This window comes from Ceratotherium simum, chromosome 5 (assembly GCF_057802395.1).
Source record: "Ceratotherium simum simum isolate JZ-2026a chromosome 5, ASM5780239v1, whole genome shotgun sequence".
In the NCBI taxonomy this organism is placed as follows: domain Eukaryota; kingdom Metazoa; phylum Chordata; class Mammalia; order Perissodactyla; family Rhinocerotidae; genus Ceratotherium; species Ceratotherium simum.
In genome coordinates, this window is record NC_141904.1 from 47,795,928 (window position 1) to 47,811,725 (window position 15,798).

Genomic DNA, 15,798 nt, shown 5'->3' on the forward strand with positions numbered 1-15,798 from the left:
CCAGCCCCCAGCCCACGTGGCCACCAAGCCTCTGGAGGGACTGTTCTATTAACAAAAAAGGCCTTCTGCGGTGCTATTGGGCACTTGGATACACCAATCTTCTGTTACTTCAACCTGGTCACTGGACAGTAAGAGGGTTGATTCGAGAGCATCATTAATACAAGAGGGGGTGCAGGAGGGGTAGGATCGAGTCACCAGCTCACCTCCATCTTCCCCAAACCTTCTGTAGGCTTGCCCTTTGCCCTTCTCTGCCATGGGACTTTCAGGAGCTTCTGTCCTTGGCCAAGTTGGCTAGGGGGATTGTTGATGGCCTATAGCTGACCAAGGCATCAGAACTGACCAGTGCCCTCACTGATTCAGTAACTGTTGAGTACTCTCGTGTCTGGCATGGTGCTTGATGCTGTGGGCGTGAGGGAAAGGAGGGAGATGAAGATGAATGCAACATGGTCCTTGCCCTTGAGGGAGCAATACGGTTACAGAAAGTGTAAATTATTCCTGAGTAACTGATTAAAGAAGAGGCCACATGAGAATCTCAGGGCAGGGGGAAGGTTGGAGGAGGAAGGTGGGTAGAGGGAAAGGCGGCTGGGGGGTGTTCTGTGAGGCACAGGGCACTCAAGGGAAGGAGCCCTGTCATCTCCAGATGTGGGGTGTGAGGTGAGTGTGGATGGACTGCCCAGCCTGAGCTCACTCTGACTGGTCCAGGAGTGAGTGGGACACGCCCTTGGGGGCCTGTGTCCAGGCTCTTTGCTGACCCAGAAAAAACAGTGTAAGCAGTGGTGGGAGTGTGGACTCCTCCCTCTGCCAGCTGCCTCGGCCTAGCAGTTTTGCCCAGCTCTGTACCACAGATCCACTAGTCGTGGTTTTAGGCCATCCATGACCTTTTTCCCCACCCCATTATTCCGGTGAAGTTTGCTCTTTGCTCAAAGTGCTCTGTGAGTACCATGGGAGGGCTGGGGACATTGAGCTGAGGGCAGCAGCTCATCCGGCAGAGGGTGGTGGGTTGGAACAACACGTTGGCTCAGGCAGGTCTGAACACCGGCCTCAGAGCAGACCGGGAAGTACCCAGATATCAGGCTGCATGGCAATCTCTCAGAACATCTGAGAACAGGGCTCGAGCCCTTTTGAAAAGCCACAGTATAAGGTGATGCTCTATCTCCCAGTAGAGCAGCTCAACTCCGACTCTGGTCTGAGTAACTTTACCACTCGTCTTATGTCTCAATGGAATGAAACATGATGCTACTCTCAGTGTCATAGTGTTTACTTTATTTAAATCTTGAGGTTAAAAGTAAAACATTTCCAAATGGTGCAGCAGACGCTATAAAGGAATATGTTTGGGATACAAAAGTTTCTCACTCCCACTGTGCAGGTGGAGTGTTGGCATTTAATGTGCTTCTGAGTAATTCTTTGGTAGATAAGAATGAAATGGGTTCCCAGACCCATTATCCCATAAGGCCAAGAGAATTGAGGATTAGTCAATTAAAGTGCAATTCGGGTTGGAAGCCGTCCAGCTGAAGCCTGGGTGCTGTCCTGCAGCCACCAGAGGCAGCAGTGTCTCTGGATAACAGTTGTCATAAGGTTCTAAGGATGTCTTTTTATCAGAGATGCCTCCCCAAATTTAAAGATATACTTTATTATTTTTAAAAAGTGCTTAAGAGGGAAAAGGCATTATTCAGTCTTTCCTGTTTTCTTGGAAGAATCACAATGAAATGAGAAAAACTTTACCCAAGGTTCCACTAACAAGTGTCTGTTGGGTAAGTGTTTTGTGAACGTGAATGGCTGACTCAGCGGTCTCTGTGCAGGGGGACCCTCGGTTCCAAGCATCATACATGGAGTCTCTGCTTTAATTCTCAACACCTCTGAGCCAAGGATGGGATGCTCACATGCACAAGTACCAAGGGGGACTTTTAAATATGAAATGCGTATAAAATTGTATCAGTGGACACCTAACCAGTATCATAAAACAGACTTGGAGATTTCATTCTCAAATGGGGGATTTCCTCTCATGTGAGTCTGGAATGGCTTCACCACCTTAGGTGGGTGACAACTGAAAAATTTCAGAAAAACCATCCCCTTTAGAGTTCTATTATGTGGTGTTTCATTTCTACTTTCCAAACCCTGTGGGATTTTTCAGTTCCAGATTGCTGCTTGAGAATTTCTTTGCCTGCTCTCGGTCCAGTCAACCCGGAGTCCAGCGGGCTCCAGCCAGGAGGGCTCTGCGGAGGCCACACTAGGTCTCCAACACCCTTGCTTCCTGTGGACGAGAGTGCCTGACAAACGCCATCTTCTCGGGTGAGTGAGGCTGATTGGTAGCTTCTGAGGCAGAAGTAGACAAGGCAGTCAGTATCAATACTAAAAAGTAAGTGACTATTATTCAGAGAGCTGGGCGATGAAGGGGCTGCTGGTTTTTTGTTTTTTTTAAATAGTGATCTGAGATCCTAAAGATGTTTCCTTCTTGTGATTTCTAGTGTGATTTCTAGTAGACACTGGCTGGGGCTACCACCTTCAATAGTTGTTCTTCATTGTCATTTGCATTTTTTTAAAGTACCCCAACCCCAAAACCTCAGTAAAGTTGGGAACCTATTTAAAATAAGAATAAAGCTATTTATACAAGCCACACTTAAATAGGCAAAGATGTTCTCTAGCTGCATAGTGCACAGCAAACTCACAAAGGACAAGAGTCCATCCAGCACAAACAATAAATAAGGTGCGGAGTCAGAATACGACCACTGGGGGACTGGGCGTCCTCTGAACACAGCAAAGGCCTTTTTGCACAACTGCAGTGAACGTTCGAGGGGGTGCACACCACAAGGGGCCCCTGCTCTCCCGGAGGAGTGGTTCTGGGTTGGCTTCGCGGTTTTTAAGCTGCAGATGGCCCCCTGCAGGGCTGAGTGACAGAGGTACAGAATGGGTCTCAGATGGAACGTCTCAGGCCTTCCGTAGGAAGCACACTGGCTACTCACTAAATGTTGGTTCTGGCTGCAGAGGACAGTGTGGCCGAGTCTCCACAGTCTCCTGGGAAAGCTAAGCACTCAAAACGTGACTCCAGACTGCTTGGGGTTCTCTTAATTGTTAGTTTCTTTCATGGGGTGAACTAGCCACTTCTGATTATTCTTTCCAAGGGGGTTGGTGGACTCAAGGTCAGGATAATTTGCTCTGGTGGAACAATCCTTAGGCTGTGTGGCACACCTGTGAGGACAAGCATGAAGCTAGGAAGAGTCTCTGCAGGCCTGTACATTTTCTGTTCTGGTGTTGAGCACTGTCGTGGCCTCGGCCAGTAGGAGATGCTAGAGACCCTGATGGCTTTCTGCCAGAGGAGGCTGCTCCAAGGAAAGAGAGCACAAGAGGTCTAGCTTTTCTCCAGGCTGACTTCTCTGGAAGGTTCTGTTCACCATTCCCCACACCCCGCCTAAACTGAAAGGAAGCACCCAAGTCTCCTATTTATATGAAAGGTCTGAGTCACTGCAGAAGTCACTTCCTCCTGCCTCTGCCCCACGAGAGTCCTCTGCTGGCACATGGTGGGTGTGGGGTCTGTGCTGAACTTGGCTTGGGGTCCCTGACCCATTTTCAAGCTCTCAAAACCAGTCAGATCAGGCCTGTGGATGACAGAAGGAAGCCCTGAGGTGGTATGACTAGGTCCCAGGCTAGCTGGAGGACTGGCGGGGCCCAGTGCTCCCCCTTACCCCTGGCCAAAGTGGGCTGCTTCGTCAGCTGCTCTGCCTACCTGTGGAGGTACCTGGGCCCTGACTGCAGATGGCTGGCCTCTGTGAACAAGGCACAAAGAGGCCATCAAAAGTGAGCTCTCTCTAGTGGGAGAAGAAAAGTGCCACAGAGAACAGGAAGATTATTTCCTTCTTGTCCGGGAAAAGGAAACAGGATTCATCTGCCCAAGGAGAGAGGGCTCCTGGCTGTCAGGTGCAGGCTGAGCAGCAGGGAGTGGGCAAATGGGGTGCTGGGGAATCTGACAGGTGGGAGTGGGGACCAAGAAGCAAACAAAGAGCAGATTCATGACTTAAGCCTATTCACACTTGAGTTACCAAAGACTTTTGTTAAGAGCGTCCTAATTTTTGAAAGTGGTTCTTATCTTGATTATGATCATCGGTAAACATATCTGCAGGTGAGGCAGAAGCTCTTATTTATATCAACCAAGACAGGCCATTAGCTGGGGAGTGAGCCCGAAAGGCCAATGCACAAGCCTGCTCTTTGGTCATGGCATCAACGTCAGCCAGCACTGGGCTCAGCCACCTGTATATAGACGGCCTCTGTAGGCCCTCAGTACGGTGGGCTCTGTTTCCTGGATAATCTTCAGTTCTGATTCTTAGGGTGATGTTTTGAGCTGTTGAGAGGCCTGGGTGAAAGGCTTTGCTCAAGAATTGCCCAGAGAGAAGGGCCGGGAGGAAAGTGCAGTTAGAGGTCCCTCTGGAATTGCTGAGTTCTGGAACAGCCCCAAACTCCTGGGGCAGGAAGGGACAGGAGCATGACAGGAAGAGGCTGGTTGGGATCTCAGGAGGGCCCCCAGGGCGCCCTGACGCTCATGATGGCCCTGTGGCCTCCTTTTTCGGGAGGACCTGCGGGTCTCACAGGGTCTGGCCAGGGCATCCCAGCTCATGGTCATCCAGGATGCCTGGCCCTGCGCTGGACACAGTGGGGCATCTCTCTCCAGGGGCAGAAGTCAGGATCACCTCTGGCCTGTGAAACTCTCCACAGGAGGCCTGTAACCAACCGTGCCCCAAGGAGAGGCCGATGGTCTCTTGAGCTGCTAAATTTTTGGCAGAGGGCCCCTTTGGGTGTGAGGACAGTGGGTCCCTAATCAATGGAAACATTGCTTGAGCCCTTAAAAGCCATGGGGGCTAAGAGTGATGGTGCATAGTGTGGGGGACACAGTGCTGGGGACAACGCCGCTCTGAGGAGCAGCCCGAGGGCCTGTCCCTCAGATTGCACAGTGGATCCGCTTCAGAGCAGCTGCTTTTTTTTAGTGCTTTATGTGACAGGTGAGGAAGAGTAGTGTTTCCTGTGGATAAAGTGAAACTATTAAAATCCAGGTGCTTGAGGCTATGGGAAATCACTTCCGTCGTAGATCACAGGCCGGTCAACTGTCAAGTGATAAAATACTTTCTTGGAGACAAACCTGAGGAAACAGAAATAAATAAGGAGGGTGTTACCCTGAGAGCTGAAGCCCGAGGGGCAGCGGCTGCTGCTGGGGCCTCTGTGGTGGCTGCGATGACCTGGCTGGGTGTGGGTGCTGGCAGGCGTGGGGAGCCTTGTGGGGAGACCTCTGCTCAGAGGCCTGGGCCCCTAGCAGAGTGCATGGACTCTTCCAGGCCCCCTCACCCCCATTTCCTCTGTCTAGCAGAGTTCTCTCCCTGCAGAGGGTCAGGCGATCTTGGGACATCGCCATGGACTTTCCTGGGGCTTGGGTGCGGAAACGCCCATGTGGTCCCACGCTGTGAACCACTCCTCCTCGCCTTGCTGCTCTGAAGTGGCCCAGGGGTCTCAGGGGTCTGGGTGGTCCGGACTGCACAGGAGGAGTGGATGGAGCAGGCATTGAGAGGACATACATGGTGAAGGGGAGTATGGATTTCATTCTGACTGGGCATCTAAATCCGTTTTGCCATCCATGCTTCAGAAATCTCGAGTAGGCCCCTGAGATGAGCTCAACGGGCTAAGGCCAGAGTTTGTCACAGCACCATGGTCACCTCTAGCGATAACTGGGAGCTGACTTGGGGGTTGTGACTGTGCTCCACCCTCAACACACCTCTCCTCGGCCTCTCCGTCAACCCACAGTGAGGCTCAGGGAGACAGCGACCATGCTCGCAGCCACTGCAGAGGAAATGGGGATTCAACTGAGGCCCACAGAGGGAAGAGCAGAGCCTGTGCCTACTGACTCCTACCCACTCTCCTAACTACTGCCCCATCCTGCTGCCCTGGAGGGGCCAGGGCTCACGCCCACTCTGGGTGGGCTCTGAAGGCAGCTCTCTGGACATGCTAGGCCTGTGCCCCTGAGTCCTGCTAACTCAAGGTGTGTTCATGTTCATGGGGTGTGTAGGGGAGGGGAACGAGAGGGGAAGGCGGGAAGCTCATCCTCTTAACCTCTCCTTTGGTAGACACCCTTGACCATAGGCCCTGGGAGTTCAAGGCCTAGAAGTGGTGAGGGGGTGGCACAGCGTTCTCCTAGAGTGTCCTATCAAGCTATTCTGCTAAAAGCCAAGAGGGCTGGGAAGGGTACTCATGTTGGGGGATGTGGCCACTAGCTCAGGGCCCCACTCAGAGAGGATGTGGCTGGGTGCTGATTAGGCAGGTCTCATAACAGAAGCAGCCCCAATTATGGGCTTATGCTGAAGCCAGAGGACATAAAAGGGACAGTGCCCAGCAACCTTAACCACCTCTGTCTCATGTCTCCATAGAGTAGGGCCCCTGGCTCATGGTAGAGGCTCAACCAATGCTGGTCCTCTCTCCCGCTTCCTTCCTTGGCCACCCCTCCAGCCTTATCTTCCTACATTGCCATGCTCCCACCCCCCAAGCACTAGACTCCTGGACCTGTAGCTGGTGCTCTGATACAGTGCTGCCCAGAGATGGCACACACTGCCCCTGCTCCCATGACAACAAGGCCCAGGGGCTTCGCCTCATGGTTCTAGTCCTGTTTATCTCAAGCTCTAGCCTTCATTCCTTCATTTCTCTCCATCCATCCATCCATCCATCCATGCAATCCTTCCACTATATTTACAGAGCCCTTCTTTGGGCTGGGCAGTGGGAATCTGGACATCAGAGACAGGCAGGAGAGTATACCAGTTCAGAGCCCAGAGCCTGGAGCTGGGCCACCTGGGTGCAAATTCGGCTCCACGACTAGCTGTATGACGTGGCAGTATCACTCTTTTACCCCTCTGGTCCTCTGTCCCTCAGCAGTAACATGAGGTGAAAGACGGTCCCTACTGCATGGGGATGCTGTGGGGCTTAAGTGAGTAAATAGGAGTGGAGGGCTGAGAACACACCTGACATGTGGTAAGACTCTGTAAGTATTAGCCTGTGTGTTGTAAAATCTATAATAGACACTGGAACACCATAGGATGGGGGTCTAAAATCAAAGAACTATTATTAATAAATTACTGATAATTAAATAATTTCTTTTAAATATCCACCTCTGTTCTTGAGACCAAGTGCCAGGTGGACTCATCTGGGTGCTGACAAATGAGGTGGCCCCTACCTGGAAAAGGTGTTGTCGAAGATGAGCATGTAGATGCCGGGGGTGCGGACCTTGAGCTGGCCCTGGATGTTCTCCCTGTGGGAATTGCATCGGGTTGTAGGAATGAGGACCTGGGAGGAAAACCAGATAAGAAAAAGTGTCACGGAAGCTGAGAGGGCCCCCTGGATCCTCTGGGCCCTTCATTTTTGGGGAGGAAACTGAGGCCCAAGGAGGCTGAGTGCCCTGTCAGAGGTCAGAGCTGAGCAGGTTTGGGGCTGGGATAAGGCCCCAGGAGTGGTGGGGTGTCTTCCACACGCCTTGGGTTTGTTGATGACTTGTGGTAGTGGGGAAGTCATGGGTATGCATTTCACCCAGAATCATGAACTGGTCAGCACCCCAGAGGAGTGGTCCCGCAGCCTCTTCTGACCATGGCCAGTGCCAGAATGCTCCACCACCTGGAGGAGTGGTCCCTTTCTGGCTTCAGGAAGCTGGGGCTTATTCTAGGTGAAATCCACCTGTCCAGCTGTCTCCTGTTGGCCCTAATGCTGCCCTTGGGGGTCTCACAGGACAGGCCAACCCCTCCTTCCACATCTTTCAAGCACTCTGTGAAGTTGCTGGACCCACTCTCCTCCAGGCTGAACACCCCTGGCTCCACCTGTGGCTTCTTATGTGGCCCCACCGCAGGCTCCCTCTCCTGGCTGCACCGCAGCCGGTCCATGTGCCCCAGGGTCCTTTCATCTTTCCAAGTCTGAGCCTCAACCTCCTGTTCACTCTCTGCCTTCCCCAAGAATGAGAACTTGGTCCCTGGGCATCTGTTTTCTCAGGGCCTCTCTGTCAGAGGCCACATCTGAGCAGATGGTGTGTGCTGGACAGGACCAGGGCTGGGGGTCTTTGGACAGCCAACCTCTTCTCCATGAGGGCAAAGTCGTCAACCTGCTGACCAGCTAAGACACATTTTAGAACTGAAGACAGGATAGGAAATGAGGAAACAGGAAGTAAGGCAGAGCCAACCAAATTAAAAGAAAAGTTTTTTTTAGAAGGGACAAGCACCTAGAGGGTCTCATCTCATAAAGCATCGCTAAGCCCTCCCTTAGGACGGCCTACACATAAATGGTTACACAGACCAGAGGCTTTACAGACCACGCCAACATCTTTGCAACTTTCAGTTCCTAATGGGATGCGCTGCCTCACAAGTGACCATTTTTATTCTGTACAAAATTAAATGTTGCTCCTTTTTCAGAAATACAATTTTTGTTAAATTCAGTTTTTATTTTTTCCTATTAAACATTTTTCACTCTGTACAAAATGACTGAATCTAAAATAGTGATAAAGATGTGATTACTTTTTCAACTCAAACTTGAATACAGCTGCATGTTTCTTGAAACCCTACATGTCGGCCACAAAGTTCCCAAAGTGAAGTAAGTTCTCACAAAAGGCTCTGCCCTCAAGGGCCTTGTGGTTTAATGGAGACGACAGACAAGAAAACATTCAATTACAATGGGTGAGAGCGCCACAAGGGGAGAACCATGGAGAGGTGCCTATCCCAGCCCCTGAGGGGGGAGGGAGGAGAGGCAGAACGTCAGGGAAGACTTCCTGGAAGAGGTGAAACCGAGCTTGGACAATTCAGCTGGTGAGAGGGAGGTCTGGCTGTTGCAGGCAGTGGGGACAACATATTCAAAGGCATGGGAGAATGGCTAAGATTTACTCTTCCAAGAAACAACCAAAAATAGAAAAAATACACAAAACAGCAGTTTTCAAGACACTGGACGCCAGGCAATGAAGGACAGTGATCTCTGAGAGAATAAGGTGAGCCCTACAACTGCCCCAGCTTACTACTTTGAGAGGAACAAGGAACAACAACCAGATGGGACAAATAAAAAACAACGGTAAGACGACAGATTCAAACCTAACCTCATCAATAATCACATTAAATGTAAATAGTCTAAACATCCCCATTAAAAGGTAGAGATTATCACGTTGGGCAAAAGCAAGACTCAACTCCATCATACCTACAAGAAATGCAGTTTAAATATAAGGATATAAATAGGTTAAAAGTAAAAAGATGTAAAAAGACATACCATGCTAGCAATATCAAAAGAAAGCTGGACTGACTATATTAATATCAATGTAGATTTTATATCAAAGAATATGGTCAGGGATAACTTCATAACAATAAAGATGTCAATTCATCAAGAGGACGTAACAATCTTAAACATTTATGTCCCTAGGGCTTCAAAACACAGGAAGCAAAAACTGGTAGAATTATAAGGAGAAATAGATAAATTTACAATTATAGTTGGATATTCCAATATCCCTCAATACTGATGGGATAAGTAGACAGGAACTCAATAAGGAAACAGAAGACTTGAACAACACTATCAACTAACTTGATCATATATATATAGAACACTCCACCCAACAACAGCAGAACACACATTCTTTTCAAGTGCACTTGGAACATTCACCCAGGTAGGTCATATTCTAGGCTGTTAAAAAAATAACAACTTACACTTAAAAGGATCCAAGTTATACAAAGTGTGTATTCTGACAATGGAATTAAACTAGAAATAAATAGCAGATATCTGGGAAATCTCAAAATATTTGGAAACTAAATAATACATTCTAAATAACACATGGGTCACTGATCTCTCGATGGACTCCAGTGGCCTGGGGCCCTGGTACAAAGCAAGGGTTCTATGCTAAATGGAAAAAGTCAGGCACAAAAGGCCACACACTGTATGATTCTACTCACATGAAATGTCCAGAATAGGCAAATCCATAAAGCAGAAGTAGGTTGGGGGTTGCTGGGAACAGAGGTTGGGGAGTGACTGCTAGTGGGTACGGAGTTTCTTTTTGGGATGATGAAAATGATCTAAAATTAGATAATGGTGATGGTTGCACAACTCTGTGAATACACTAAAGCTCAGTGAATTGTACACTTTATAATTTTATTTATTTATTTATTTTCCCCCAAAGCCCCAGTAGATAGTTGTATGTCATAGTTGCACATCCTTCTAGTTGCTGTATGTGGGATGCAGCCTCAGCATGGCTGGAGAAGCAGTGCATCCGTGCGTGCCCGGGATCCGAACCCGGGCCGCCAGCAGCGGAGCGCGAGCACCTAACTGCTAAGCCACGGGGCCGGCCCGAATTGTACACTTTAAATGGGTGAATTATCTAGTATGTGAATTATATCTCGATAAAGCTGTTTAAAAAATAAAAAGTCAAGGATCCTTGCTCCTGGTCCTAGTTCCTCTCACGACTCTCCCTGTGGCCCCAGGCAAGCCGTCAAACTTCTCTGGCTATATACAGCTCCTCAGCCGAGAGAGAGGGCAGGGCCTGGGTCTTGTCCTCTGCTTTGTCTCCAGGCTTCAGGCAAGCGGTCTGCACATGGGTATCCTCAAGTTCTTGATTTACTGTTTCTTTCATCAAATGCCTTCCCAGTTCACAACCTCTCATCTCAGTGTCAGAGTGTGACCTTGATGGAGGAAGTCACTCTGGAGAGAAGGTGGCCCAGGTGCCACTAGAGGTGGGGCTGGCCTGCTCTGCTGTTCCTTCTGCCTGGACGCTTCTCCTCTAACCCATGCCCTGTCTTCTCCTCCAAACTGCTTCTCCTGGTTTGGCCCAGGGGTCTCCTTTCCTGATCCCTACCCACTAGGCTGGGTTAGGTGCCCCCATAGTGCCTGCCCACGCCCATCATGACACTCACCACCTGCAGTCACAGTTGTCTAATTACTAGGGTCTCTCTTCGATTACATGGTGAGCTCCTCAAGGGCAGATCCCATGTTGTACCTTCTCTCTCTATCCCCAGTGGGGCCTATAGAGCCCAGTATACAGCAGAAGCTCAATAAATGGTTGTGAACAGATGGCAATTATGCAGCACAGTTCCTGTGTCTGTACCTCCTTATGGAGGTACAGAACCTAAGAGCTGCCATTTGCACTGCATCCCGTTGTTTCCTGTAAGGCCCAGGCTGGTCAGGGGCTCACATAGGGAAGCCCCTGGGATAGACACTGAGAATGTGTGTCTGGAAACAGGCTCCCCAGGCTGATGTCTGCTCCGGGGACCTCAGGCAGAAATAACAGCCGCCCCCTACAGCTGGCTGGTGACAGTGTGCCTGTGAAGGCAAAGGAGCACCTGAGCACCCTTCTCACTCACTCTATAGATGGGCTCCTTTTGCCCCCTAGTGTCCACTGTGGGAAAGACAATGGTAGTCATCACCTCCAGAGAGGGCCACATGGAAGCCAGAGATGAGGAAGGCTCCTCCAAGTCCCTGAGTTTCTGATTCCTGGTGGGAACCACACAGGTCTCCCAGGGCCATGAGGGTTTGGTGGGTGAGTGACTGAGCAAGGGGAGAGGCATGGACACCTGATTTAGTCAACTCCCTCCCTTCCACAAACACCCACCAGTGTCTAACTTGGGCAGACACAGTGCTAGGCGGTTGGTGAGCCTTGGGAATATGAGGGTGAAGAGCAAAGGTGCTGGTGCTAAGTTCTTGGCAGTGCCGCTGTTTGTTAGGGCAGAGCTGACAAGCACACTGGTTAAGCTGCTGCTCTACTAACTGCCAGGCAAGTCACTCTGCACCTCAGTTTCCTCATCTGCAAACTGGGACTAAGACCTGCCCCATGGAGTGGGACAACACTCTCCCTGTGTGTGGCGGCAGGGCTGAGCCTGGATCCACTCTCAGACCACAAGCCCCTGGACCTCCTGGGTGGAGCTTTGGAATCTCAGGAAGGAAGGGCTCTGAAGCTCGGTATGTGGCGAGGCAGCAAGCCCCCGAAAGGAAAAGAGGGGCAGAGCAGTTCTTAAGTAAGAATGAACACGAGACTCGAATAAACAAGGCCAACTCAGGGGGGCTAGAATGAAATCTTAGGAGAGAACTTGAAGAGGACAGAAATGACAAAGCAATCTCTACAGTGAGCAGGTACAACAGGGGAGGGATGGCAGGACAGCACACTGTCCTCCACGTGGGTGCTGAAACAGGAGCAGCAAACTGCTGTGTGCCCACAGTGCGCCGAACCTCGCTTTCCTTCAGCTCTGTGCCTTCCCCAACCCTCACCGCGAGCCCCAGAGCACACCCACTGGACCACATGCATGAGGGACTAATGGATATTATTGCAAAGACTTCACAGGATTTCAAATGGCTGTTCTCTATCTTGATTCTTGCCATTCTTGGAAAATAGAGATTTTTGCAACTGTATTAACATCCTGGGATCCACTTTAAGCTCCAGTTCAGCATGTCTGACTGTCCTCACCATTCCTTCCACTCCTTGCAGAGACCCAGGTATGGAATTCAGACCCTCTCCCGTTTCCTTGCCCCATACTGAATCAGCCACCCACGGATTCCTGTTCACCTTCTTGGGCTCTGGCTTCCACCTCATCCTTTCTACTCTGATTTACATCCCCTGGATCTAGACCAGTGGCTCTCAACCCTGGCTGCTCACTGGAATCCCCTAGGGCTGCCTGGGTCCCACCCTAGAGATTCTGATGTAGTGGTCTGGGGTATGGCTCCCCAGGGGTTTCTCACGTGCAGTCCAGGTTGAAAACTATGGTCCAGGCCATCACCAATACTCCATGCTTAGAATGTCTTAGGAGTTTATGAACTGGTATCTGCCACCAAGATTTCAAGCCAACCACCCAACTGACACAATGGCTTTGTGTCTCTATTGACATTTTTGAGGTGAGATGCTGATAACCAGAAGCAGAGATCTTGGTCACCACCTCCCATGGTGAGCCATTCTTGCTCTGCACAGCTGTTAAAAAACGATCCTTAAACTGAGTCCTACATCTGTATTCCTCTAAGCTTCACCCACCCATCTATCCCAAGGTCAGACTGAAGCTGTCGGTCACAGGAGCGACCTTCAGACATTTGAAGACGGCGCTCCTGGGCCTTTGGGCCTCCTCCCCTCTTCCACCTGGGCAAGCCCAGGTGCTGTGCCTGCTCTGCGTGAGATAGCCCAGAGGGCTTTCCCACCCTGGTTTCTTGCCGTGTCCCCCTCACAGCAGGGGCCCAGAAGATTCCAGGGAAGGTCTGCCCAGCAGAAGGTAGGACTGCCAGGCCCTGCTCTAGGAGAGCTCTGCCCAAGCATCCTGATGTGTGAGCAAAGGGCCTGCTGGCAGGGAGCCGGCCTTACCTTACACTGATCCAGGGGTGTGTCCTCTGACTCCCGGAAGACCACGCTGAAGGAGATACTCTTGGGGTCCGAGGAGAAGACCCAGCTGATGGTGAGGCCTGCCTCGGCCACGGTGATAGGGATGAGACTGTAGGTGCTGGACCTCACAAACAGCTCCCTGTTGCCCTCCCCGAAGCTGGTGATCTCTTCCACTGTGAGGGGTAACTTTACCCTAAAATGCAAATGTGGAGAGGGACCTGATCAAACGGGCAAAGTATTTCAGTCCACTGGCCAGGTCGTCTGTGGCTCAGAGGTGGCCAGAGACCCTGGAGGCTCTTGGGAGGACAAGCCCTGGGTAACCGTGACCAACGTGCTTAATTAAGGGACAAAAGTTGACACACAGCTCACGCCAACGGATGCTTCCTGAGCACTTACTATGTGCCTGGCATGGCTCTAGGCACTGGAAACGCAGAGGTAAAAAATACAGATGACAATCCCTGCCTGTGTGGAGCTGGTGTGTTCCAGCTCCTGCAAGCCCGCTGGAACCCAGAGGACGGCCTGAGCTGCTCCAAGCCCCTCATGCACAGGAAGCGAGAGCCAGGCCGCAGCCTTCTTAGCTCTCCTGAAGCTGCCCTGCTGCTCAGCTGTCCACTCTCTCCCTCCCCTTTCTCCTTCTATTTCCCTGCCTCTCCTTGTGTCTAATCAGTACCAGCAGACAGCAGACATTAGAAACCTCTGGCCCTTTCGGTTACCCCTCTTCTCAGTGGAAATCTGGGGCCTACTGCCAGATTCCAAGAGGGCACCAGGATCTTCTCTTAAATGCAAACATCCCAGACTCTTTACAGCGCAGGCGTGGTGGGTGGCATGATGGCCTTGGGGACACAGGCTTCTTGGGCTTGTGACTCTGGCTCTAGGAGAATAGGAGACTCTTCCTAAAGTTTAGAGGGTTTCATGACAGTGGGTCCACTGCAGGGCCGCCTGTGATGTGAAGAACTAGGGGGCCCTGGGTTCTGGTACCAGCCTCAATTCTCACCTGCTGCAGGGCTCACCCTCACGTAGGCCTCAGTTTCCTCGTCTGCAGACAAGGATAACCATGCTTGCCCCCGGACTGCTGTCAGGGTCACAAGAGAAGATGACCTTGACATGCACGGGGAAATCTCTAGATGCTGCTTGTCTCGACTGAGGGGCCCCTCCTGCACCATGCGACCCCAGAGGCAGCATGTTAGCTCGGGCATGAGGACACGGCCTCCAGTGCAGAGCTGCGATTCAGCAGTGGAGTGGCCCTGGGCAAGTGTCATCTCCTCCACTGTGAAGTGGGAAGGTGGCGGCCACTATGCACGAGGCCCCCCGCTCGCCGGCTTCAAATGTGGTGTCACAATGGCTATGTGAGGACACACGATGCTCCATTTTACACACGAGGGAGCTAATTTTCAAAAAGATTAAGAAACTTGATCAAGATCCACTGATCTGAAGCCATTACCTTCCTCCTACCCTGACTGCCTCTCATGGAGAAAATGTATTACTCTCCCCTTTAACACAGGGGTAGAAACTAAAACTCAGAGAGGTTAAGTAACTTGCCCAAGACGGCACAGCAAGTAAGTGGTCCCCCTGAGAGTTCTGTCTGCCTCCAAAGCTGTGGAGATGGATGAAACTAACCCCCAACTCTATGCTAATGAGAAGACTAATCGATGACTAAAAAACCAAAATGCTCTCAAGAACAGCTCTAAGTCATTCACCTTTGTGAAATTTAATTCTGTCACATTTTTCCAGGTGTTAATTTAAGCTTTATTTCTAATTATGGTACAAAGGTGTCCAATATTTACAATTTTCAAGAATCTGAGAGTAGGTAGAGGGGTCCATTTTGGAAAAGAGGTCTTTCCTGTAACATGGGAATCTTACTGTGTTACCACATACGCCGTCACTCTCTCTGACAGGATGCCCCACTGAAGCTGGGTCATTTCACAATTTTATTTCCAGAATTCTCCCCTTGCACCCAGTTATTGGATTGTGACTTTAGTCTTTTTCACCTTCCTAGACCTCATCTATTCAGGGAGAGGACAATACTCAGCTTCCCCAAAGGAGATGCTAAAAAGAAATTAAGGGTTTGCCATCTCTGCTCAAACTTAATCTTAAAAAAAGAAGTCTACTGTCTACAGGATTCACATCATAAACGTAAATTCTACTGGTCTGCCTACTTCTGCCCTTGTCCCTCCATAGTCATTCTCCACATGGCAACCAGAGTGATCCCTTTTCATATGTAAATTAGATTAAGTCACTCATCTGTTCCAAACCTCATTTTTGGGCTCCCATTTCCCTCAGATAAAAGCCAAAGTCCTTACAATGGCCAACAAGGCCTGACGTGATGTGGACCCCAGTTCCCTCTCTGACTTGGTCTCCCTTGCTCTCTGTTTCAGCCACACTGGCCCTTTCCCTGTTCCTTGAACATGCCAGACACCGTGCTGCCCCAGGGCCTTTGCAGTGACTCTTCCCTCATACATCTACATGGCAACTCC

At 50.5% G+C, this 15,798-nt stretch overlaps 1 protein-coding gene across 2 annotated transcripts in view; it reads right to left on the reverse strand.

Annotated features, from left to right (window-relative positions):
- Positions 1 to 1,242: 1,242 nt before the first annotated feature.
- The window catches only part of FYCO1 (FYVE and coiled-coil domain autophagy adaptor 1), a 75,520-nt gene continuing 60,964 nt past the window's right edge, over positions 1,243 to 15,798 (reverse strand). For both annotated transcript variants that reach the window (XM_087430850.1, XM_004419604.3), the window contains 3 exons: positions 13,307 to 13,517; positions 7,199 to 7,308; positions 1,243 to 5,125 (listed from right to left, as the gene is read on the reverse strand). In XM_087430850.1, coding sequence (XP_087286976.1) covers positions 5,050 to 5,125; positions 7,199 to 7,308; positions 13,307 to 13,517 — 397 coding nt within the window. In that variant the 3' untranslated portion in view covers positions 1,243 to 5,049. The remainder of the gene's footprint in view (positions 5,126 to 7,198; positions 7,309 to 13,306; positions 13,518 to 15,798) is intronic.